Below are 23438 nucleotides of genomic sequence, written 5' to 3'. Positions count from 1 at the left end.
GTCCCCTGGGATAAGGCCATCCTGCACATCCCTGCTTTCTTCCCTCTACATCTCACTGCGGGTGTTGCAGGCTCCACCACGTTAGTGTCACACACGCCCCAGCCAGCTCCCACACACCCGATGAGCTGCTGGGAAAGCCAGAGGCCTCCTCCCCAAGCCCAGCCCCCAAACACCAGCTGGGAAGCTCCCCCGGGGCCCCTAGACACTCACAGCGGGGCCAGGCCTGGCCAAGGCACCTTCCAGACCAGTCTGTCCCTCATGGTCTCCCTGCCTTTCTGACCTCAGGGCTGTAGGTTCCCAAGCACTTTCCCTGGCCCTGGGGACGCAGGCTAGTGCCATAGCAAGAGTGACGCTGATGACCGCAGTGACAATAATAGCTCACGTGTGGGGGCCCTTAGTCTGTGCCAGGCTCTGTGCCAAGCACTTTATACCTGTTATCTCACTGAATCCTCTCACTCATCCTATCAGGCAGGTTCTATCACTGCCCTCATTTCACAGATGAGGACACTGGATTTGAATCCAGATCTGACTAGCTATGTACCATTTATTATTATTCACATCCAAAATGTTGTGCAGGCACCGCTGCGAGTTCAGGAAGGGGCTTTTGGGTGGTATATGGGCAAATGCTTTATCTTTTAATAGTGATGTATTGTTTCAGTGTGTGTCGGTGTTAGGGGTTGAAGTCTTATGTTTCCCCCAAATGCATATGTTGAAGCTGTAATCCCCAGTACCTCAGAATGTGACCTTGTTTAGAAATAGGGTTGTTGTAGATGTAATTAGTTAAGATGAGGTCATACTGGTGGGCCCCTAATCCAGTGACTGATATCCTTATAAAAAGGAGAAATCTGGACACAGACATGCACACAGGGAGAACACCATGTGAAGATGAAGCCAGGGATAGGGTGATGCTTCCACAAGCCAAGGAACACTGAACATTGCCAGCAAATCACAGAAACTAGGAGAGAGGCATGGAACAGATTCTTCCTCACAGACCTCAGAAGGAACTAACCCTGCCAACACCTTGTTCTCAGACTTCTGGACTCCAGAACTGTGAGACAGTATATTTCCACTGTGTGAGCCATTCAGTTTGTGGTCTTTTGTTATGACAACCCTAGCAAATTAACCCAGTTAGAATATGTGTATATATAATGTGTGTATACACACACACCAATACACTTATGATTTCATAGATATTATTGCTTTGGATGTGGCTTTTGATAGGCTGAATAATGCTCCGCCAGAGATATCCACATTCTAATTCCTGGAACCTGAGATTGTGACTTTATGTGGTGAAAGGGGCTTTTTAGATTTGATTAAGGATCTTAAAAAGGGGAGATTATCCTGGATTATCCAGGTGAGCCTAATGTGATCACTAGGATCCCTTATAAGAAGGAGGCAGGAGGGCTTACCTGGTGGCGCAGTGGTTGAGAGTCCGCCTGCCGTTGCAGGGGACACGGGTTCATGCCCCGGTCCGGGAAGATCCCACATACCACGGAGCAGCTGTGCCCGTGAGCCATGGCCGCTGAGCCTGCGCGTCCGGAGCCTGTTGCTCCGCAACGGGAGAGGCCACAACAGTGAGAGGCCCACGTACCGGAAAAAAAAAAAAAAAAAAAGAAGGAGGCAGGAGAGTCAGAGAAACAATGAGAGAGTCAATGGAAGCAGAGATTAATGTGCTTTGAAGATGGAGGAGGGGGCCACGAGCCAAGGAGTATGGGTGGCCTCTGGAAGCTGAAAATGGCAAGGAAACCAAGTCTCCCCCAGAGCTTCAGGAAAGAAATGGCTCTGCTGACACCTGGAATTTTAGTCCCTTAGGACTCGTTTTGGACTTCTGACCTCCAGCGCCCTAAGAAAATTAATTTGTGTTGTTTTAAGGCACCGAGCTGTAGTAATTTGTTATAGCAGTAATAGGAAACTAATAATCAACAAAAATAAGCATTTAAGTTTTTCCAGAAAGGGACTAAAAGAAAAGTAATAGATAAATCATAGTAGTGATATTGATACCATGTAGGTAAGGGGGCTTGTACATATATTTGGGAGACCCTGTCTGTACTGCCCTGCCTTCAAGGGGGAATTGCATCATTTTGGGAAGCCCTGTGTGACCTGAGCTTCACTCCCTTGCTCTGTGTTGTTGAGCAGGTTACCTAACTTCTCTGTGTACCCGCCTCCTCGTCTATAAAACACAGGGCGAATCATACCTAGCTTGTGGGCAGCACATAGTAATTCCTCAGTTTTTGCCTCAATCATTGCTCAATATTCTAATCTGCTTTGATTCTCTTAATAGCCCTGAGAGGCAGGCAGGGGAGGATCAATTCACTGATCTTTTTTGAGTGCCCAGCCCCTGCTAGTCACTTGTCTCTGCGTGGTTGGTCATGGTGGGTGCAGAGGCCGGGGCACTTGTGAGCGTGTGACCCATCCCACCCTCGAGCCTCCTTCATCATGAGATCTCGGCTCTGAGAGGGCAGGAACGCTCCTAGCACAGGACCCTTCTTTATCCATTCATACGTTGATGGACATTTAGGTTGTTTCCATGTCTCGGCTATTGTAAACAGTGCTGCAGTGAACATTGGGGTGCATGTATCCTTTTGAATTAGAGTTTTCGTCTTTTCCGGCTATATACCCAGAAGGGAATTGCTGGATCTTATGGTAACTCTATTTTTTCTTTTTTAAGGAACATCCATACTGTTTTCCATAGTGTCTGCACCAATTTACATTTCCACCAACAGTGTAGGAGGGTTCCCTTTTCTCCACAATTGAGGGTTCTCTTTGATTCTGTACATAACTTGCTATTGGTTGTGAATACTGACTTTTTTTTCCTTCTGTCTTTATGCCTTTCATTTCTTTCTCTTGTGTTAATGCCTTGGGAAGCATCATTAATACAATAATGGATGGAAGTGGTGACAGTGGGCAGTGTCCTTGTTTTGTTCCAGTGTTTCTTCACTGAGGTTTGCTATGGCTAAACATTTTCAGATTAAGAAAGTTTACTCCTATTTCTTGTTTGCTAAATTTTTTAAAAATCATAAATAGGTGTTGAGTTTTATCAAATACTTCATCTGCCTGTGTGAGAATGATCATACAGTTTTTATCCTTTATTTGATAATGTGCTAAATTACATTAATAGATTGTCTAGTGATGCACCATTCTTACACCTTGAATGAAATTTAATAGAAATGTAACCCTAATGGTATAATTTCTTTCATTCATTTTATTCATTCAGACTGTGGTAGTCAAGAGACCAGGGTCTGGAGCCAGATTACCTGGGTTCGAATCCCAGTTCCACACCTTGATTGTGTGGCCAAGTTATTTAATCTCTCTGTGTGTTGGTTTCTTTCTCTGGAAAATAGGGTATTAATAGTACCTACTTTAAAGAGTTGATATGAGAATTAATTGAGATAAGCCAGTGCCTAACACAAACTATTTTCTCAGTAAATGTTATTTTCACCGTCAAACATTTATTGAGCACCTGTTTTATGCCAGGACCTGTGCTAGGTGCTGGGAACTCATAGTTAGGGTAACCACATGACCCCATTAACCAATACAGTCCTGGAAGTCCTGTTTTGTACCCTTTATCCTGATGGAATTATTACCAGCCCTCCCTTTCACTCTCAGTAGTTTCCCAATTTGGATGATAAATTATTTGATCACCAACTGATAGATGAAGAGATTTGTGTAATGTGGATGTGGAGGACCTGGCTGGACTTGATTCGTAGCTGAGGTTCACTAATGTGAAGCAGAATTGTGGTTGGGGTCAAGGTAGAGGATCTTCAGGGCCCCACAGGCAGCATAAGCCTTTCCCCTGGCTTCTTGTTTGCATTTTTTTCCAACAGGAAATCTGCCGCCATCATTGTCTTTGTTCCTCTGAATGTAAAAGCGTCTTTTTCCTATGGCTGCTTTTAAGATTTTTTTCTTTCTTACTGATTTTGAGTAACCTGCTTATGATGTGCCTTGGTATAGACTTCTTTATGTTTCTTGTCTTTGAATTTTGGGGGTCTTTGAATCCATAGAAGAAATCACAAATGGAATTAAAAAAATTTTTTTTGAGCGTTGAACATAGTGAAAATGCAGCATATGAAAATTTGCGGGTCACTGCTAAAGCACTGTTTAGAGAGAAAAGTATATCATTACATGCCTAAATTTTAAAAGAAGGTTTAAAATCAATAATCTAAATTTTCACTTTAAGGAAAAACCCCCTAAGCCTAAATTAAGTAGAAGGAAAGAAATTATGAGAACAGAAACAATAACGTAAAAAGCAGAAAACAGTAAAAAAAACTGACAGAACCAAACGTTGGCTGTTTGAAAAGATTGATAAAATTGATAAACTCCTACTAAGAATAACCAAAGAGAGAAAGAGGGAAAACACAAATTACCCATATCAGGAGAAAGAGAAGATAATTACTTCAGGCAAAATAATAATAAGGGAGTGTTAGTAACAATTTTCTATCAATAAATTCAATAAGACCACATGGACAAATTGTTTGAAAAACTCAACTTTCCAAAGCTCACTCAAGGAGAAAAAAATGTTAAGTGCCTTTACACCTATTAAAGAAGTTGAGGGGCTTCCCAGGTGGCGCAGTGGTTGAGAGTCCGCCTGCCGATGCAGGGGACAGGGGTTCGTGCCCCGGTCCGGGAAGATCCCACATGCCGCAGAGCGGCTGGGCCCGTGAGCCATGGCCGCTGAACCTGCATGTCAGAGCCTGTGCTCCGCAACGGGAGAGGCCACAACAGTGAGAGGCCTGCGTACCTCAAAAAAAAAAAAGAAGTTGAATTCATAATCAAATACCCTCCTGCAAGGAAAGCTCCAAACCCACATAGTTTCGCTGGTGAATTCTATCCAACATTCAAGGATGAAATAATACCATTCTTACACACAGGAGGAAGGAATAGTTTCCAACTCACTGTGTGAAATCAGCATAATCCTGATATCAAAACCTGATGAGGATATTATAAGAAAGGAAAATATCAGAATACCATGAACATGGATGCAAAATTTTTCATTAAAGTATTAGCAAATCATGTCTAGCAGTATATAAATAGGATAATACACCAGAACCAAGTAGGATTTATCTCAAAAATTCAACTTGGTTCAACATTTCAAAACTAATCAGTGTATTTCACCACATTAACAGAATATAGGAGAAAAAAATGCATCAGTAGATTCAGTAAAAGCATTTGACAAAATTCAGCACTGTTTATAATAATAATTTTTTTTAATCCTCAGTAAACTAGAAATCAAAGGAGACTTTCTCATCTTGAGCATCTACATAAAACCTACCACTATCATCATAGTTCCTGGTGAAAGTCTGAATACTTTGCTCTTAAGATTGGAATAAAGCAAGAATGTTCTCTCTTACCTCTTTTCTTCAACATTGTATTGGACATTCTAGCTAGTGAAATAAGGAAAGAAAAGGCATACTTATTGGAAAAAGGAAGATGTATAGTGACCTTTTTTTTCTGACATTACTGTCTATGTAGAAAATACTAAGAAATCTGCAAAAGACAAAAATACCTACTAGAATTAATAAGTAATTTTAACAAAGTTGCAGGTACAAATTCAACATACAAAAACCAATTGTATTTCTGTATACTAGCAGCAAACAATTGGAAAATGAATATTTAAAACACCATTAATAATAGCTTCAAAACACATAAAACACGAATGAATTCAATGAAAGATGTGTAAGACCTCTACATTGAAAACTATAGTGCATTGCCGAGTGAATTAAAAGAAGGTCTAACTAAACAGAAAGATTTACCATGTTCATGGATTGAAGGTCTCAATATTGCTAAGGTAGCTTCTCTCCCTAAATTGATCCATCGAGTCAATGCAATCTCAATTAAAAAAAAATCCCAGGAGGCTTTTAATGTAGAAATTAACCACTTCATTCTAAACCGGGTCTGAAAGTGCAAGGGATCTAGAATGACCAAAACAGTTTTGAAAAAGAAGAAAAATTTTGATTTTAAGATGTAACTAAAGACCTACAGTAATCAAGAAAGGATGGTGTTTATGTCAGGATATATCTATCTATCAGTGGAACAACACAGAGGGTGCAGAAATAGTGAATCCACACATACATAGTTAATTTATTTTTGACAAAGGAGTTAATGTAATTCAATGGGAAAAGAATAGTCTTTTCAACAAGTTGTTCTGGAATGATAGGATATCTACACCCAAAAAAATTTTGAATGGAAGTTTGATATTAAATTTCACTTGAACAGAGAATTCTGCTGAACCCCTCCCCAAAAAAAGATCTGCTAATAAGTGTTTTAGAGGTGCTGTCCAGTCACTCCCAAATCTATTATTTTTATATCTTCATGGGAAAGTTCAGAGTTGTGCCACCATTCTGAGAATCACTAGGTCCCAAAGGTATGATGACCTCTGACTGAGGTGGGCAACTAGCACATGGGCTGGGTACATGTGCAAGGTTGAGAGGCCCATGGAACATAAAAAATAACTTCATTAGGGACTAGGGTACATGATGGTGAATCCTCTCACACAGATCATGACTATGTTCTTAGCTGTACTTTAATTAATTAATTAATTAATTTTTGGCTGCATCAGGTCATCATTGCTGCGCGTGGGCTTTTCTCTAGTTGTGGCAAGTGTGGGCTACTCTTCGTTGTGGTGTGCTGACTTCTCATTGCGGTGGCTTCTCTTGTTGCAGAGCACGGGCTCTAGGCTAGGCGCGCGGGCTTCAGTATTGTGGCACGTGGGCTCAGTATTTGTGGCGCGTAGGCTCAGTAGTTGTGGCGCATGGGCTTAGCTGCTCCGTGGCATGTGGGATCTTCCTGGACCAAGGCTTGAACCCGTGTCCCCTGCATTGGCAGGCGGATTCTTAACCACTGCGCCACCAGGGAAGCCCCGGTACAGCCACTTTGGAAGACAGTTTGGCAGTTTTTTACAAAACTAAACATACTCTAACCATACAATTCAGCAATCATCCTCCTTGGTGTTTAAACAAGTGAGTTGAAAACTATGTCCACACGAAAACCTGCACATGGATGTTTACAACAGCATTATTCATAATTGCCAAAACTTGGATGCAACCAAGCTGTCCTTCAGTAGGTGAATAGATAAACAAGCTGTAGCACATCTACATAATGGAATATTATTCAGTGCTAAAAAGAAGTGAGCTATCAAGCCATGAAAAGACATGGAGGAACCTTAAATGCATATTGCGCATTTTAAAAATTAAAGAATCTATTTTGAAAAGGCTACATACTGTATGATTCCAGCTATATGATATTCTAGTCAAGGCAGAACTATGGAGATAGTAAAGTATCAGTGGTTGCTCAGGTTAGTGGGAAGAGGACGAATAGGTGGAACACAGAGATTTTTTAGGGCAGTGAAACTATTTTGTGCGATACTGTCATGGTGGACACACGTGATACATTTGGCCAAACCCCTAGAATGTACAATACCAAACATGAACCTTAATGTAAACTGTGGACTTTGGGTGATAGTTATCTGTCAGCGTAGCTTCATCAATTGCAGTAAATGTGCTGCTCTGCTTTGGGATGTTGATGGGGGGAGACCAGGAATGTGTGGGGTCAGGGAGTATATGAGAACTCTGTACTCTCCGCTCAATTTTGCTGTGAACTTAAAACTTCTCTTTAAAAAGTCCATTAAAGAAAAGGAAACAGCTTATACAGAGCTACAGTAATCAAGATGGCATCCTACAGACCTAGGATAGACATATAGATCAAAGGAATAGAATTGAGAGTCCAGGAATTTATCCGGAACTGGTTTTCTGCAAGGGCACCAAGACCATTCAAAGGGAAGGATGCCTCCTCTTGTGGGCAATGAGATGAACATGTACAAAAAGGTTTCAAAAGAGTATGTGAAGTACTGAAATAGGGATACTAACCAGGAGTGCTGTTGGAATTCCAAGAGAGGTGGTGTGACCTTAGGCTGGGATAGTCAAAGGCTTCCCAGAGTAGATGTTGCCTGATAAGGCCATCAAAGAAGAAAGGGAATGGGGAAGTACATTTCAGACCACAAAGGATGAGAACTTTAAGAAAAGTCACACGTATCATTATTGTCCCTCTCTGTTTCCGTGATTCTCCCTGCTGTGTCCCCGCATCTAACACAGGGCCTGGTGCGCCCTAAGTCAGTAGGATGGACAAACCAATTCTGAGGTTTCCCGTGATCTCTCAGAGTTCTCAGGGAGATGGAGTGACCTTGCCTCTTTGTAAGGGGAATCTCTAGATCAGGGAACCCACCAGCCTCTTGTAGTAACTAACGTTCCCTTTGTTCCTGAGCTGGAAATGGTCACAAGCATTGGGGCCCCAAAACTGGAGTTGCTGGGAACTCCACCCTCTCAGAAGGGCGAGGAGTCGGCCTCTTGGGTTACAGATGTGCCCCAGCTGGGCCCAGGGTCCACCCTTCTCTCTCCCCAGTGTTTATTGCTGCTCAGCCCTGCCCACGAAGAGCTGCCGAATCAGCTTTCTCTGGCTGGGGCCAGCTCTTGAAGCCGAGCTGTCCTGTATCTCTCGCACTATCCACCCCTTAGATAAACAGCCTGGCGTCCTCCACACGCTGCAGAGTTCTGACGTGCTTGCCGAGGGCTCCCTTAGCCAAATGCCTCTCACTCTAAGAAGGACCCTGGCAACGGGCCCTGCTTTTCCTCCAGCCCGACTCAGGCCCTTGCTGGAGTGACAGGAGAATCCACTTCCTGCCCGAAAATGTGGCTGCAGCAGAATTCTCTGCGGGGCAGAGCTTCCTTCCTCACTGCCCACACACCCAGGCTTCCTCCTCAGGGAAGGTCCGGGCAGCCTCCTTATCAGACAGCTTCCCTCAGCCTTTCATGTGACTTTTCTCTATCAGACCCAGTCCTGCAAATTAGGCGCCCACCAGGTTACAGAACCCACTTCGCGGCCTGCCTGGCCCCCCAGGTGGGGTGACATTTGGACTGTGTGTCACATGTGGCCGCATAGGTTTATCCCACCGCCCGCCACTCTGCCATACTGCGCACGGGCCACTTCGCTGAATGGGGCAGATTTGCGAGCCCCCCCCGACTGAGTAAACTCAGCTGGCCGCCTGTATTTGGGAGCCAGGGGATCGGCTTTTTTTGAAATGTCACATGTGGGCAGAGAAAATGTCACCAACATCTGGTTAGCAGTGCATCATCTTCCTGTGGCCAGTGGGCCCTGGAGATAACAGGGAGGACAGATGCCTCCCTGTTATCTAGTGGGGGGATCAGGTGACAGGTGTGCTAAGAGCAGCACCTGAAGGCTCAAGGCGGAGGGTGGCAGGTCAGCTGGGCGCTCACGGCTCTGGAGAGAGTCCACTGACCCAGTACTTTTAGCAGATGGGCTTGTCGTGGCCTCAGGGGGCCCAGACTAAGGCAGAGGTGGGGGAAGAGGAATATCTGTTACAGAAGGAGGAGGTGGGAGAGAGCCCAGCTGCAAAGCATCCTCAAAAGGCCTTTTGAGGAAAAACTCAAATCCACAGGGCTATCAGATGACCCTTGCCTTCCAGGAGGCACGTGAACCCACAGAGAGGTTCAGACTGCTCTTGGCAGGGAAGGTACAGGGAACGTGACCATCACTCCGCCAAGACAGAGCTAGCTTCACCTCCTACAGGAAGTCTTCCCTGACCTCTCCCTTCAGGTCCCACAGAATCCTTTTCATATAGCCTCACCATTCCCCACCACTCCAAAACTTGTTTGTCAGTCTCTAGCACAAAAACAAAGCTTCACAGACTTCTGGGTAGGGCCCAGGAAACTGCATTTTTAACAAACACCTCCCCTCCCCCAAGGTGTCAGGTATGGGCAGACTTAAAACTACATTTTGAGAACCATCTTGCTCTAGAGCAGCCTGTCCAATAGAAGTATAATATGAACAATATATATAATTTAAATTCTTCTAGTAGCTACATAAAAACATAAAACAGGTGAAATTATTTTTACTTAACCTGATATATCCAAAATATTATCATTCCAACATGCAATCAATACAAAAATTGTTAATGAGATATTTCACTTTTTTTGGTTTGTACTAAGTCTTCAACACCTGGTGCATATTTTAAACTTACAGCACGTCTCTGTTTCGATGGGCCACATTTCAAGTGCTTAATAGCCACATGTGGGTAGTGACTGCCATATGAGACAGCTCTAGGGCTTTGCTACTGTGGTCCATAGACCAGCAGTTTAAATTATTTCTAGCCCCTAACAGAGGGCTGGCATCTAGAAGGCACATAGCAAATGTTTTGGGAGGAAAGGAAGGACTGCATGAATCTTACGTGCCCCTGTCCACTTCTCTGGGCACCACCATCCCTATGCACTGTTAGTGAGAATCTCAGAATCTTATGTCTGAAAAGGAATTCAGGAGTCAGAGAACAAATGTATGTCAGAGCTGATAAACTTAAAGTTTCTTTCTTTATATAACTTTTTTTAAAAAGGCTTACCATTTATTTATATATATATTATTTTTTTTTTTTTTTTAATTTTTTTTTTGGCTGAGTCGGGTCTTAGTTGTGGCACACGGGGTCTTCGTTGAGGCATACGGGATCTGTCATTGCAGCACACAGGCTCTTCATTGTGGCACGCGGGCTTCTCTTTAGTTGTGGTGGACGAGTTCTTCTCTCTCTAGCTGTGGCGCATGAGCTCCATGGCTCATGGGCTCTGTAGTTTGCAGCACGCGGGCTCTCTCGTTGAGGCAGGCAAGTTCAGTAGTTGTGGCACGTGGGCTCAGTAGTTGTGGCACGCAGGCTTATTTGCCCTGCAGCATGTGGGATCTTAGTTCCCCGACCAGGGATCAAACCCACGTCCCCTGCATTAGAAGGCGGATTCTTTACCACTGGACCACCAGGGAAACCCCAGAAACTTAAAGTTTCTGTAGCCTAACTCCTGCCAGCCCCAAAGAAATAGGGCAATTTGGGTAAGTCCGTCAGCTTGCCGGGCACAGCAAGCCACTTGCTTTCAGGAGAAAAGAGATCTGATGAGGGCAAATCACTCTACACGGGGCATGAGCTGGGCCTGCCTTTCTCCTCATCATCTCTGTGTTCTTCCTCAGAAATCCTGTGAAGCTGCTGTTCCAAGGCCTCAGGCCTGGCCTTCAACGTGTTAGTTATATCCATGTATTTATCTTCAATCTTCTTCCAGAAAAGATTTAAGGCACCTATAAATTTGCATAGGTTTCAATGAGATGAAACAAAAAATAGAAAAAATGTTAAAAAAGGTTCATAGGTACATGGAAAGGGTGTTCACTCTGATATTACATGTAGTAGCGAATATCCAACAGTAGAGATTAGGTAAATCAACCATGACCCACTCAAACCTTGAAACATTCTGCCTCACAATTAAGAATGCTGATATGGATCAGTGGCTGTTCATTGACCACAGAAGGAACTAAATCTTTGGGGGATGACATACAAGGCTCCCCACAATTCACCCCAACCCACCGTTGTAGCTTGGTCTTCCACAAGTCCCCCCAACTCTCCACACTGAAGCTCTTATGTTTCCTAAGCAGGAGAACATCTCACATGTTTGTGATTTGATATAAGCTGTTCTTGAGCTTCAAATGCTTTCTTCATCCAGTCTCCTGGTGAATTCATATCCATTCCTTAAAATCGACTTCAAGTGTCACTTCCTCTGTGAAGTCTGCCCAGATATTCTCAGGCAGAGTTGGACATTCACCTTGCCCAGAACTCCCTGCTAGTTTGGCATCTATCATAGGTCATTAGTGTTACTTGTTCATGACTCTGCCTCCTGCCTCAGTTCGTGACTACCCCAGGGGCAATGGCTCTGCCTGATTCATCTTTCATTCCCTTTGGGATGAGATGTGGGACAGGAAGCAAATGTTCCTTGAATGAATGAATAATGAACTAATGAACAGACCCCTCTTGTGGCACCTATCGCTTTCTACCTTGTATTGTCTTTGGATACCTCATCTCTGTTCCTGGATTGACAAATCTTCCAGGACAAGAACAATGTGATCCATTTTTGCATCCTCTACCACAGCCTGCCCTGATGCCTACTGTTTGAATAAATGAGCAAAACTCTAGTTAAAATAAAAAAAAGAAACAGTGCCGATATGGAAGTAGTCACTGACGTGGGACGATGTCATTACACACTGTAATGAGAGTACTTGATGAGCTTATTTTATCTACATGCATGTGAGAACATCTGGAAAGGATATATATCCCAAATATTAATGCTTCTTTTTCAGGGGGAAGGATTATGAGTGATTCTTGCTCTCCTTTTGACCACCTACTGCTTCTGTAATTTCTAGTTTTTCCCCTCAATGAACATGAATTACTTATGTAATATAGAAATAAAATTTACAAAATAGAATATGGGTGAGGAAAATGGGGAGAGGAGAAAATAAGAGTTTTACTCCATGTAGAATTTATTTGAAAATCTATTGATTAAAAAAAACCCTGGGCTTCCCTCGTGGCTCAGTGGTTGAGAGTCTGCCTGCCGATGCAGGGGACACAAGTTCGTGCCCCGGTCCGGGAAGATCCCACATGCCGCGGAGCGGCTGGGCCCGTGAGCCATGGCCGCTGAGCCTGCGCATCCGGAGCCTGTGCTCCGCAACGGGAGAGGCCACAACAGTGAGAGGCCCGCGTACCGCAAAAAAAAAAAAAAAAATCCTAAGTACAGGTTTATAGTGTTATGGCCCATTGTCCATATTTACACATAGCAGGCAATTATTAAAGGTTGGAGAGGTGGACTTATAACATTGGGATTTGAAAACTCATGAGCCAGCTTTTGTTAAATCTTAGACTGTGTTCAGGGAAGTGAAAATTAATAACAGTGCAGTCACTGTCTTGTTTTGAATGGAATCTGACAATGACCCGCCCTTCACGTGTGGGCTGTAAATAGCTTGGGTGTGTTGGATCTTGATTGTGCAAGAGAGGATCCTAAAATCATGCTGTAGAGCTGGGTGAGTGCGTGGGTAGATGGGAATATGCACACGTGTGCACACGTACATACACTACACGTGTCAAATCTAGCGTAGGACCACATTGCACCACCTCCAAGGCAGCACTTCGGTCCAAGCCAATAAATAGGCTTCTGACTGGTGTCCCTGCTTCCTCGCTGTGGCCCAGTCACTTCCCTGTAGCTCGAGCCATCCTCTCCATGCTCCGGGCCCCACCTGGATCTCAGTGCCTATACCTCGACTCCAGCCTCCACCCCACTGGCCCTTCCCCTGCCCGGAACGTTCTCCCCCTCCACTGTGGCTCGTTTCCTCACCTCCTGCGGGTCTCTGCCGAATTGCCATTGATTTGTGAGGCCTTCCACACCACTCTGTATAAAATAACTGTTCCTTCCTGTTCTGCCCCACCACCTTATCCTACTTCATTTTTCTTCATAGCATGTATCCCCCCAACACAGTACATATTTGTTTACTGTGTGTCTCCCCCCAACTAGAATGTAAACTCCCTGAGGGCAGGGACTTCGTCTCTTCTCTTTACTGCTGTTTTCTTAGTGCTCTCAGTAGACGCTCAACAAGTACTAATTAATATTCAGAAGAAGGAATGGACTGCAGATGTCATGTGACGGATCTTCCTCATATTACTGACGAGGCGCCTGAAGCCCAACTGAGAAAGCTTGCAGCCCGGCCCAGGGTCACACAGCTGGGTCCGCGGGGCTAGATCCCACTCTCCATTCTGCTCCACCTCCTGCCCGCCCACTCCTTGGAAGGGAGGCTAACCACACACACGCACAGGGGCTGTGGCTTCGTCCCTCCTGTCTCCTGTGTGTTTTTCCAGTTTACACAGAATTTCAGCCCAGAATAGCAGAAGAAAAAACAGCTGTTCTTCCAGAATCCTGGAAACTCTTCCAATGGGTCTGTCCCTGGAAAAACAGCAGCGGTTCTCAGGGTGGGAATGTAGGAGACGGAGGAGGGTGTCTTCCAGCAGTTGGGGGCAGTGGGCTGGATTTGGTTTTGCAATTAAAATAACATCTGGGTCTGTTTCCGCAGAGCGGTTCTAGAAGGTGGGTGGTCTGTCTGAAGCATCAGGTGGGGCCTTCCCCATCCTGGCCCCGGGGGGGTATTAGGATGGCGGGTGACTGAAGGGCTCACCCAGCATATGACGTATGAAAACAACTGGGTCCGGAGAAGTCTCTGGAAACCCCATCTGCAGCCTGGCCTGAAATCTTGCTGGTCCCTACCCTGGCCTCACTCCGGGTCACGTCTGGACACCTCCCTCTACACCCTCAGGCCTCCTTGAGATTGTTCAGACTCCCCCTTTGATGCGTAGAGAGCTCTGGCATCCTCCCACTCATGCCCCATGTGGTTTGTTAATTGTCTGTGAAATGAGGGATTTGAGGCGTTGCTCATCCGTGTGAGGACAGTGGGGCCCTGGAGCAGTGGAGCGGAGTGGGGAAGGGACCGTTCCAGTCTTCTGAATCCTGTTCCTCTGTCTGGCTCCTCAGATGCAGCTTTTGGATAAGTTTCCCATCGAAGGTGGCCAGAAGGACCCCAAGCAGAGAATCATCCCCTTCCTCCCAGGTAAGCTTTTCATGGCCTCACTAATGGGATGGGGGACACCCTGAAGAGGGACATTCGGTAGGCCAAGAAAAGGCTGACTACTACACCAGAAATTCTGGGCCAGGTGGGCCTAGCAATCTGCGTGTTAACAACCCCCAGGGGATCGGAAGCCCCTGATTTTGAAGGCCATTGTCTTCATAGGGGCCTCTCCCACCACTCCAGGGCCACCTCTGCTCACCCCAGGCTGTGTAGCTTAGGAGGAGTTTCTCAGGCTCTGGGACTTTGGTTTCCTTTTTACAAAAAGCATGGAGAGATCAAGTTCTCCTATGAAAGGATGGAAAACTGCAGGCTGAACTCTTTCCACTGGCTACCATTGTAATCACAGGTAACCTTAAATCAAGCACACTTCCCCTCTCAACCTGCTCGAGTCCTCCTGGCACCATTATCCAGCTGAGGCTCTGACAGCTTAGGTAACATGGCCTGTGACTTGGCAGAGTTAGGATTTGAGGCCGGGTCTGTCTGGTCATAAAGGCCATTAACCATCACACCATTTTGGAACATGTTTAAGGCAATTGATTATGTTGTGGAATCTAGAGGGAATCTCCTCAGGTGTGTCATAACCTGCTCTTACTGTGACGTCTTCAATCGGTGTTGGAATTTATAGCTTACAAAGTGCTTTTTAATTCGTGATCGTATACAAATCTCCACACTGAGGCATGCCTTATGCTTTCTGCTTGAGGGATAAAGATGTTGAGGTTCAGAGATGTTAAGTAACTGCCCATAAAAGTGGCAGAGCCGAGGTGTGAACTTGGTCTCCTGCTCCAAACTGGGCTCTTTGCCCTGACCCGTGTGGGTGGTGCTGCTTCCTGGGCCTCTGCATCCCCTACCTGTCTCCAGGCTAGTGAGTTGGGCTGGTTCCCAGGGGACCCTCCCTCACAGTGGTCTTCACCCTCCATTCCTGCTGGGCCTGGACCTCCCCGGACATCAGCTATCAGTGGGACCATCGCGAGAAGCAGGTCTGCATCTCATTAATCCCTGGCATGCAGCCAGCGCATGGTTAGTACGTGCTTGTTGACTTGCAAACCTACCTACGGGCAGCCCCCGCAGAGAGTGGCTCTTCTCTGAAGGTACTCCTCGTGCACCCCCATCCTCAAAAACAGTGAAAGACAAGAGAAGGCATTGCTGCCTGCCCTCCGAGTCTTATGCTAAAGTTGGAGAGAATCAGTTTAGCTACAAAGAACTTCTAAATCCTCCAGTTCAGATAAGACCAGAATGAGTCAGTGGGGGTGTAGGGAATCTCGGCCCCGGACCCCTTCCATGGAGGCAGAGGACTGCCTCTCTCTTCCTGGCCTAGGAGTTAATGTGGGGGACTTTTGCACCCCTGCCTGGTTTTCTGCTGAGTCTCAAGGGAATTTGGAATGACCAACACCCAGGTTTGTAATGACCTTAGATGTTGCTCCAGTACAGTCCAGGTGGTCCTCCACCAAGGACCCGGGAGCCCAGCTAGGATGCCGTGGACACAAGTGTCCGAGAGCCAAGGATGTCAGTGCCCGGCCCTGGTGCCGGGTGGACTTGGCCTCGGGGTGTGAAGGCTGCCTGTTGCTCTAAAAGAACCAGCTTTTCCCCCATTCGTGGCCAGCGCTCCAGGGAGAGACTGCCTCACTATCATTCACTCAGCGGGTGTTTATGAGGGGCTCAGCCTGTGCCAGGCCCAGGAATAAGTGCCCAGGGCCGGGGAATGTGGTGGCCTGGAGAGTCCAGGGAGATCTGGATTTGTTTCCTTCATCTAAAGGAACCCTTGGGCTAGTGAGAGAGACAAGACCTACTCCCTAATCAGAGAAGCTCTTAAGGCAAGATGTGACCTTCTCTACCACTGTGAAATTTCAATTTTGATGGAGAAGGAGCTCATTTTGAGCCCAAGGCAGCAAAAGCCTCCTGAATGAGGGGGACCTGGAGCTGACCTCGAAAGATGGGTGGGGTTGGGTGGGGTGAAGTGCAAGGCTCATGTCCTGCTGCTACCACAGTCCAAAGTCACAAGAGTCAGACTGTATGGCTTCACCCCGGAAACTCAGACTCTGTTGGTTACCAGTTGTATTGCCTTCTCTGTGCCTCAGTTTTCTCATCTGGAAAATAAGAATGAAAACATGTCTGCTTCATGAGGCAGGATTGAGACCTCTCTGAACTTCAGTCTCCTCTTCTAGAATTGTGGTGGGGATTGAAAGAGTTCATGTAAAGTGCTTTGCACAGTGCCTGTCCCATAGTAAAAGCTCAATAAATGGCAGGTGTTAATAAAGAAAGAGCCGCCCCACCCTGCCACCCCTAACTCCTGGGAAAAGCCACAGGACCTTGCCCCCATAGAGATGTGACCTGTGCATAGTGGGTGATATTGTCTAGAGGACTGCCCCCCCTCCAGTCCCATCCTAAAGGAGGTTTCCTTTTCCCCTGCTTTTCTGTGTTTCTCCCCTTCCTTCAGTGGGGCTCTCTCTCCAAAGCTTCCCTTTTGCTCACTTGCTCTCCAAGACTTCGGAATGGACATTGCTGGCCATCTGGAATCCTACCCTGAGACTCCCAGGCCCTGTTCCTGGCTTTCCCCTCACCCACTAGGAAATACCAAATCCTTTCATACTTTACTCAGTCCTTAGCTTGGACAAGAAGGAAAAAGATTGAAGAAAAACAACCCAGTATAAGCAGAACCAAGCAAGCAAGGGCTGAGTGGGCATGAGGGTTCCCAAGCCATCCCACAACCCTGAATCAAAGGGGCTCCCCCAGGAGGGGAGGGTTTCAGAGAAGGGCAGTGATGAATGTTGCCTGTCTTAGGTCGGGTTCCGAAAAGCAGAGCCTGAGACGAGGATTCTTAGGCAAGTTGACTTTTGAGGGCTGCTCTCCAGTGAACATCCTAGGGCAGTGAGGGGAGCAGCACAGGGAAGGGGAAGACACTGGGCCGAGATGTGGGTTCAGCTAAGTCTGGCCTCAGCCTGACCCCATGAGGAGCTCTGGAGGGCGGGCGGCACCACAGAGTTGTCCCGTCTTAGGGGACAACTTTTATACTCCCCATAGCAATATGATCTGTGAGCAGCCCCCTCTCCCAGAAGTGTGAAATATGGGCAGGTGCTCCTGAGGGCTGAGGGCGTGTCCCTGGGGAAGGGGCAGCTATGAGCCCTTAGTAGCCAACAGCCACAGAGCGCGGGGTGGGAGCATCAATGGTAAGGGGCTCCAGACAGGGCACCTACAGGTATACTGCATTACCTAACACCAGCTTGAGTCTGTTTCCACCTCCCTGCCTTTGGAGAGGCTGTCTGCAGGCACCTGCTGATTCCCCCAGGCTAAGCCCTGGCAGCAGTGACTTTGGCAGAACCTCAGAGAGCTCCAAGGCACTGAGGTAATCCAGCAGCCTTTGCTCCTGCAACCCGGGGAGGTTAGCAGCTAGCCTCAGGAACAGCTCTGCCAGCACTTTGCCTGGCCGGGAATTGCCAAGCAAGGGAAACTGAAGGGGAGGAAGCGGAGAGCGCCTGTTGTCTCCAGATGAGACGCTTGCTCATCTGACAGAGTCCTGACTGTCTTCATTTAATTATGAATCTAAAAAGATTGGTTATTTGATTTAAGTCACAGTATTTTTTTAAACTTTACTTTGAAATAATTATAGATTCATAAGATGTTGCAAAACTCCTAGGCACTCTATATTCCTCCCCTCCAATTCCACTACCAAAGTACAGGGTAGGTGGCATTATTCCCAATTTAAAGCCAGGTCAAATCACTTTCCACCATCATGTAGCCACTGAGCTGTGTACCCATTGCCCAGCTTCCCCCGGTGGTGATACCTTATGTAACAACCGTACATTATCAAACCCAGGAAATTGATATTGGCACAACTCAGTTACCTACAATTACAGACCCAAGTAATTGAATTTTATTGTGAGGAGGTAGAGAGGGCCAGTAAGCAAGCATGCCAGCTGGTCTTTAGGAAGGAGAGAGTAGTTTGACAATAGTCCCTGAGAAGTTCCACTCCCAGGCCTGACCGCTTGGCATTCCCACCTCCAACAGAAAAGCAGGGGTGAACCTTGTTTTACATTAAGGCTTATTCCTGAAAACTTCCGTGAAATTTTGCTCTTTGGGACAAATCACATCATCTTTTAGGTGTCCTAAATGCTATTCTTTTTTAAAGAGGTACATGAGAAGTCCTTTTGCATAGTAGAGCATTCTTTTTTTTTAAGTAATTCTTTTTTTGGCTTATGTATATTTTCATAATAGGGGGCTTCTTCTGAGTTTGCTGGAAACAGGGCAGACCCGGAGCTCAGAGACTGGGGAGTGGTGTTGACCCCAGTGGGAGCACAGCTAGTCCACCGACTGGGAAAGATCTGAGATTTTACCCTATTTGCAAGCCAGTTAAGTTAGCTTACTCCAGTTTCGTGGATGCCAGCTGAAAACACGAGACTCCTGGGTCAAAGACAAAAGACTTCATGATGGCACAGCAAGCAGCATGAGTATTGCCTCCAAGTCCCATAGGGCATGACCCCATGGGCCCAGAGCAATGCCTGCACATGCAGTGGGTTGCATTATAGGAGAGGAACCAGATCTTCAGGAGCCCACGTCTTTTATAATGGGCGGTAAGCAAACCTACCCCTTTTGCTCTGGAGAGAGACTATCCCAGTCTCCCAAGGCTCTATGCAAACCTGCTGTTTGCTCCAGAGCAAGCGGCTCCCTGCCCCTGTCTTCTAAAGCTGTTTGCTATACAAACACCTTTGAAAAGATAATTCAGAACAAAAGGTGGTTAGTGCTTTGTTGACAAGACATGCAGAAATGCAAGAGAGCCAGAGAGACTTGTCTTACAACAAGTGTATCTGGTGCTTTTTGGGGTCTCCTGCTTTTGGGAGAGGTGGACAGAAGTGAAGTCTTTAGGACACTGGGCCAAGCATGATGGGGTCAGCAGCCTCTCAGGGCAGCCTACTGTTTACGTGGAACTTTCTGCCTTGTTTTAGAAGACTGTTGTGGAAAATCCATCTCCTGTCGCCCATCCTGGGATTGGAGTAGATTTCCTGTATATCTTGACTTTGCCAGCCCAAGGAGGCTCCCTGGGAGGAAATGGTCATTACAGAGTGAAGAAGAGTGTGTAGCTGCTGATGTAAAAAGCAAACCACTGCGACCAGGGACCAAAGGGCTTCAGAAGCCAGGCAGTGGAGCAGAAAGAGGTGAACTCACTTGGCAGAGGCTGCGCGAGGTCTCCTCCCACTCGCAAGGCATCTGTGTCTCTGTGCTGACTGGTACTGGGCCTCTGAGCTTCCAGAAAGCCCCTTCAGCCTAATAGCAGTCAGTCCCACCCACAGGTATACATACTCCTGGGTTGGTGAGGCGCGGAGAAGCTAGATTGCTTAGGAAGAAAAGTGAACCTATCACCTTAATCAAAGAGGTGCAGCCAGCTTGCAGGCAGCCTCGTGACCTCACAGGCTTAGAGGGGTGTATTTTTAGAAAGCAAGCATGCTTCGTGCTTTGGTACCAGCTCACCAGTTTACATACCGGCCCTTTAGTGGAGAGGCAGTCTGGAGCCCCAGCGCAGAAGGGTGCTGGGTGAATTGCAAGCACGGTCTCCAGGTCCTTCCTCTCTCTGCCCCCCAGAGCCCTGTGCAGCAGATCCGGTGTTTGTTCCAGCACAGAAGGAAGCAGTGGGGGAGGGATGTCTTTAGCTAGAGCTGGTCCATGGTGTCGGGGAGAGCTGGCCCTCTCCCTGGGCTGTAGGCAGTTCTGCTTGTCCCCACCAGGCCTGAGAAAGCCCTCCCCAAAGTGCCTGGGAGGCCGTAAGGGAATCAGTGGCTCAGAGATGCTGGCAGGTGCTACAGTCCCCAAGGGAGAGGACCTGAGAGGTTTCTGAGCCCCACTGATGACCTGGGATGGCAAGAAAAGGCAAACCTACGTGATGAAAGAGAAAAAATAGGGTCTGCTGGTAATGCCAGGGTTTTCAAAAGATCAACAAGATTATAGGCCTGAGAGGTACCGTGTGCTGTTTTAAAAGCAACTTGCCTGTAACCTCCTCTGGAAGTGCTGGGTCTTCTCTTGCTGTAATTACTGCCCCCACCTCCCCAAATCATTCTCTCACTCTGTAATCTGGGGCGGGTGGTTCCCAGGGCCTGCTCTTGGCATCCGGTTCTGAACGCCACATGGAAGAGCTGCATGTGTTCGTGCCTGCCGCGGGTATTAATTGAGCACCTACTATATGCCAGGCCCAGCTGTAGGCACTGGTGATGTAGCTGAGAACAAGGTAATCTGGGCCACTCTTCTCAGGAAGTTCACCTTCCAGTGGGGGAGTCAGGAAGCAAACGAACAAGTAAGCAATTTCCAATAGTGCTAAGTGCCAGAAAGAAAAATAGCCAGGTCATGTGGCTGGGGCATCTGAGATTAGGTGGCCCAAAAAGGCTGCTTTACAGAGGTGACACCTGAACTGAGCCAGGCGTGGGCAGATCAGCGCTCGGCGTGCCAGGCTGAGGAGCCAGCCAGCTAAGTATGACTGAGCATGGACGTTTAAGAACAGCAAGAAGTGTGTGAAGCAGGTGGGGAGTGTAGGGGGTGAGTGGCCACAGCGAGCCGGGCAGACAGGAGTTGTGGAACCATGGAACTCCAAAGCATGTCTTCTGTGGCACAGAGACGGCTCCACACGCGTGTGTAAGCTGTGCCACTCAGCCCAGTCACGGGCATCGGGGGTCGGTTTCCTCGTCTACCAAATGGGTTAATCATGGTTTGGGATGGTGGTCCAAGCGTGTTATGCCTACAACGCGCTGTGTGAACTGCAAAGGGAGAGGCGCCAGTGCTGCAAGCCTGGTGGCTCGGCTGCAGGGCACGTGGGTTTCCTTTGCGCTGCCCTGTGCCTGCCCGCCCTCTCTGTGCTGAGGCTGCTCCACAGTTCAGCCCTGACTGCGCTTCCTGCTGCCCCTTCCTTCCCTGTGGTAACTTGCGAAGCTGCAAGGAGATTCCTTCTGAAGGGCTGATGATCCAGATGGTTGATTGGGGCTGAAAGATGGGAGGAAGCTGAGCGCCCCTGGACCCGACGCCGTGGTAACAGAGCAGGGTCACGAGCTTTGCAGCTCTCGGCTCCAGAGCTGCCAGGTCTCGCTGGGAATAAGGAGCTTTGCTGGAGGCAGCCACTCAAGGGCCCCTTTTACTTCTGAAAGTCAGTGTGGATCAGGCCCCCTAGTCCTTTCCCCGTGTCATCCCCTGAGTTCAAGACCAGGGAAAGAGTCAGGTCACTTCGTGACCACATGCTATGTGTCTTCATTGTCCAGAGATAATTCTAGAAGGGAATCAGCCTCCTGCATGCCCACCCCAAACCCTCAGCCCCGAATGAAGTGTATCCTGGGGTATCTTCCACAAGAAGCCTCTGATCTAAGCAGAAATGTGTTCTTTTCATGGTCTCAGTCAGTCTGCCTAATTTAATGTGCAGGAAAATGTGCCCTGGATGGGGAGCCAGAATGCTGGATTCCAGCGTAACTCTTGCTAATCACTGGCACAGCACTGCATACGTTAAGCTAGAAGTTCCACAGAGCAACCAGGGATCTTCTTGCACGTTGGCAAAGTCACCAGAGGCCAGTGATTTCAAGTCTCTGTGACATTCCTGATCTCCCCTATGCTCTGTCCCCTGGAAATAAGTTGTTTGCTTACCTGATGCCCAAACATCCTTTTTCAGGGTCAAATCCTTTCACTCCTGCTTAGCGGGCACTCGGGTGTGCCCCAGGAGTGGCACTGTCAGTAAATTCACACTCAGGTGTGGATTACTGTCAGGTCAGTTACCTGAGCTCAGGTGTGATAGAGGTGAGACAGCAAGAGGGCAGCTGGGAGAAGGAAGCAGGGACTGGGCCCCTGGGGGCACCTTGAGAAGCCTGCTCGATGAGGCTGTGTGAGCTTTCAGCATGGCTGCCACACAGGACCAGGCTGTGCCATTGTCATGGGCCAAGCTGAGGGGTGAGGATTCGCCCTAGGTGTGGCGAGAGGTCTCTGAAGGTTTTAGGCTGAGGCCCCGTGATCGGATTTCTGTTTCTAAAGGATCCCTCAGCTGAGCTTGTGGGATAGACTGGAAGGGAAAGGGAGCAAGCCTGGGGTAGGGAGCCCCATGGAGGCTGGACAGGGCATGACAAGAGAGGAGAGTGGCTTGACCCGGGCTGGGCAATGGTGTGGAGGGAACTAGATCTGAGATGTATTTTAGAGGAACAGCCAGGAGGCCTCACTGATGGATTGGAGCTGGGGGTGAGGGAGGGGTTGAGAATGACAATGCCCAGGTTCTGTTGGGGGCAGCCCTGCCCGAGATGCAGACCCAGTTTTCCCAGGACCTTTCCCCTAACTCCAGCCTTGGACTTCACCCTGGGGGTGAAAGGAAACTTCCTCCCTCCTCCCTGAGGTAGCTGAAGCCTTTGGCACATATGAAAGATGCTTTGTGGTGGGGAGTCCCGCCACCAGCCTGTCTCCCCAGGAGACTCCGGGCACTAGGCGCTCTGGCTTCTGGGTCCAGGGGGGTAGGAGGGGTGGCAGGGGTAGTGGTGGTGCAGGAAGAACACTGAGGTCCATTGAGAGGGAGCTCGGGGCCCCCCTTCTTAGGAGGTAAGAGGTGCTGGTGGCAAATCTCCACAGTGTCCCTGGCCTGACCGCTCCACTGCTCTCCAAGGTCACCCCAACTGGACCCAGCCCAAGGACAGAGCCCCAAGCCAGAGCTCTTCCCTGGCGGGAACTGAGCTGACTCTTGGAGATGCCCCAGGCCCATATGAACTGATGCACCATTCATCCAGAGGCCGCCTGGCTTCGAGCAGTACAGTTGCTGTGAGCCCTGAAAACACCTCCTCCCCCTTCACCTCCACAGCTCCAAGAACTGACATCCACCGAGGAGGCCCCAGGATGCCAGGCCACCGGCCTGCAGACCACAGTGGGCCTGAGGGACTGGCACGGCCTGAAGGTGGAGTCTGTTCACCTGAATGCACCTTCAGAAGGCAGGGCTGGCAGCACTGGCCCCTCTCTACCCTTCAGGGGCAGGG

The 23438-nt window shown here is 47.9% G+C and overlaps 1 protein-coding gene across 2 annotated transcripts in view; it reads left to right on the top strand.

Moving 5' to 3' along the window:
• Positions 1-23438, top strand: part of SH3PXD2A (SH3 and PX domains 2A) — a 232854-nt gene that overhangs the window by 73886 nt on the left and 135530 nt on the right. For both annotated transcript variants that reach the window (XM_029244683.1, XM_029244684.1), the window contains one exon: positions 14379-14454. In XM_029244683.1, coding sequence (XP_029100516.1) covers positions 14379-14454 — 76 coding nt within the window. The remainder of the gene's footprint in view (positions 1-14378; positions 14455-23438) is intronic.

The sequence above is a fragment of the Monodon monoceros genome, unplaced genomic scaffold (genome assembly GCF_005190385.1).
Source record: "Monodon monoceros isolate NGI ecotype Baffin Bay Population unplaced genomic scaffold, NGI_Narwhal_1 Super_Scaffold_4, whole genome shotgun sequence".
Lineage (NCBI taxonomy): Eukaryota > Metazoa > Chordata > Mammalia > Artiodactyla > Monodontidae > Monodon > Monodon monoceros.
This window is presented reverse-complemented; position numbering and strand designations above follow the sequence as displayed.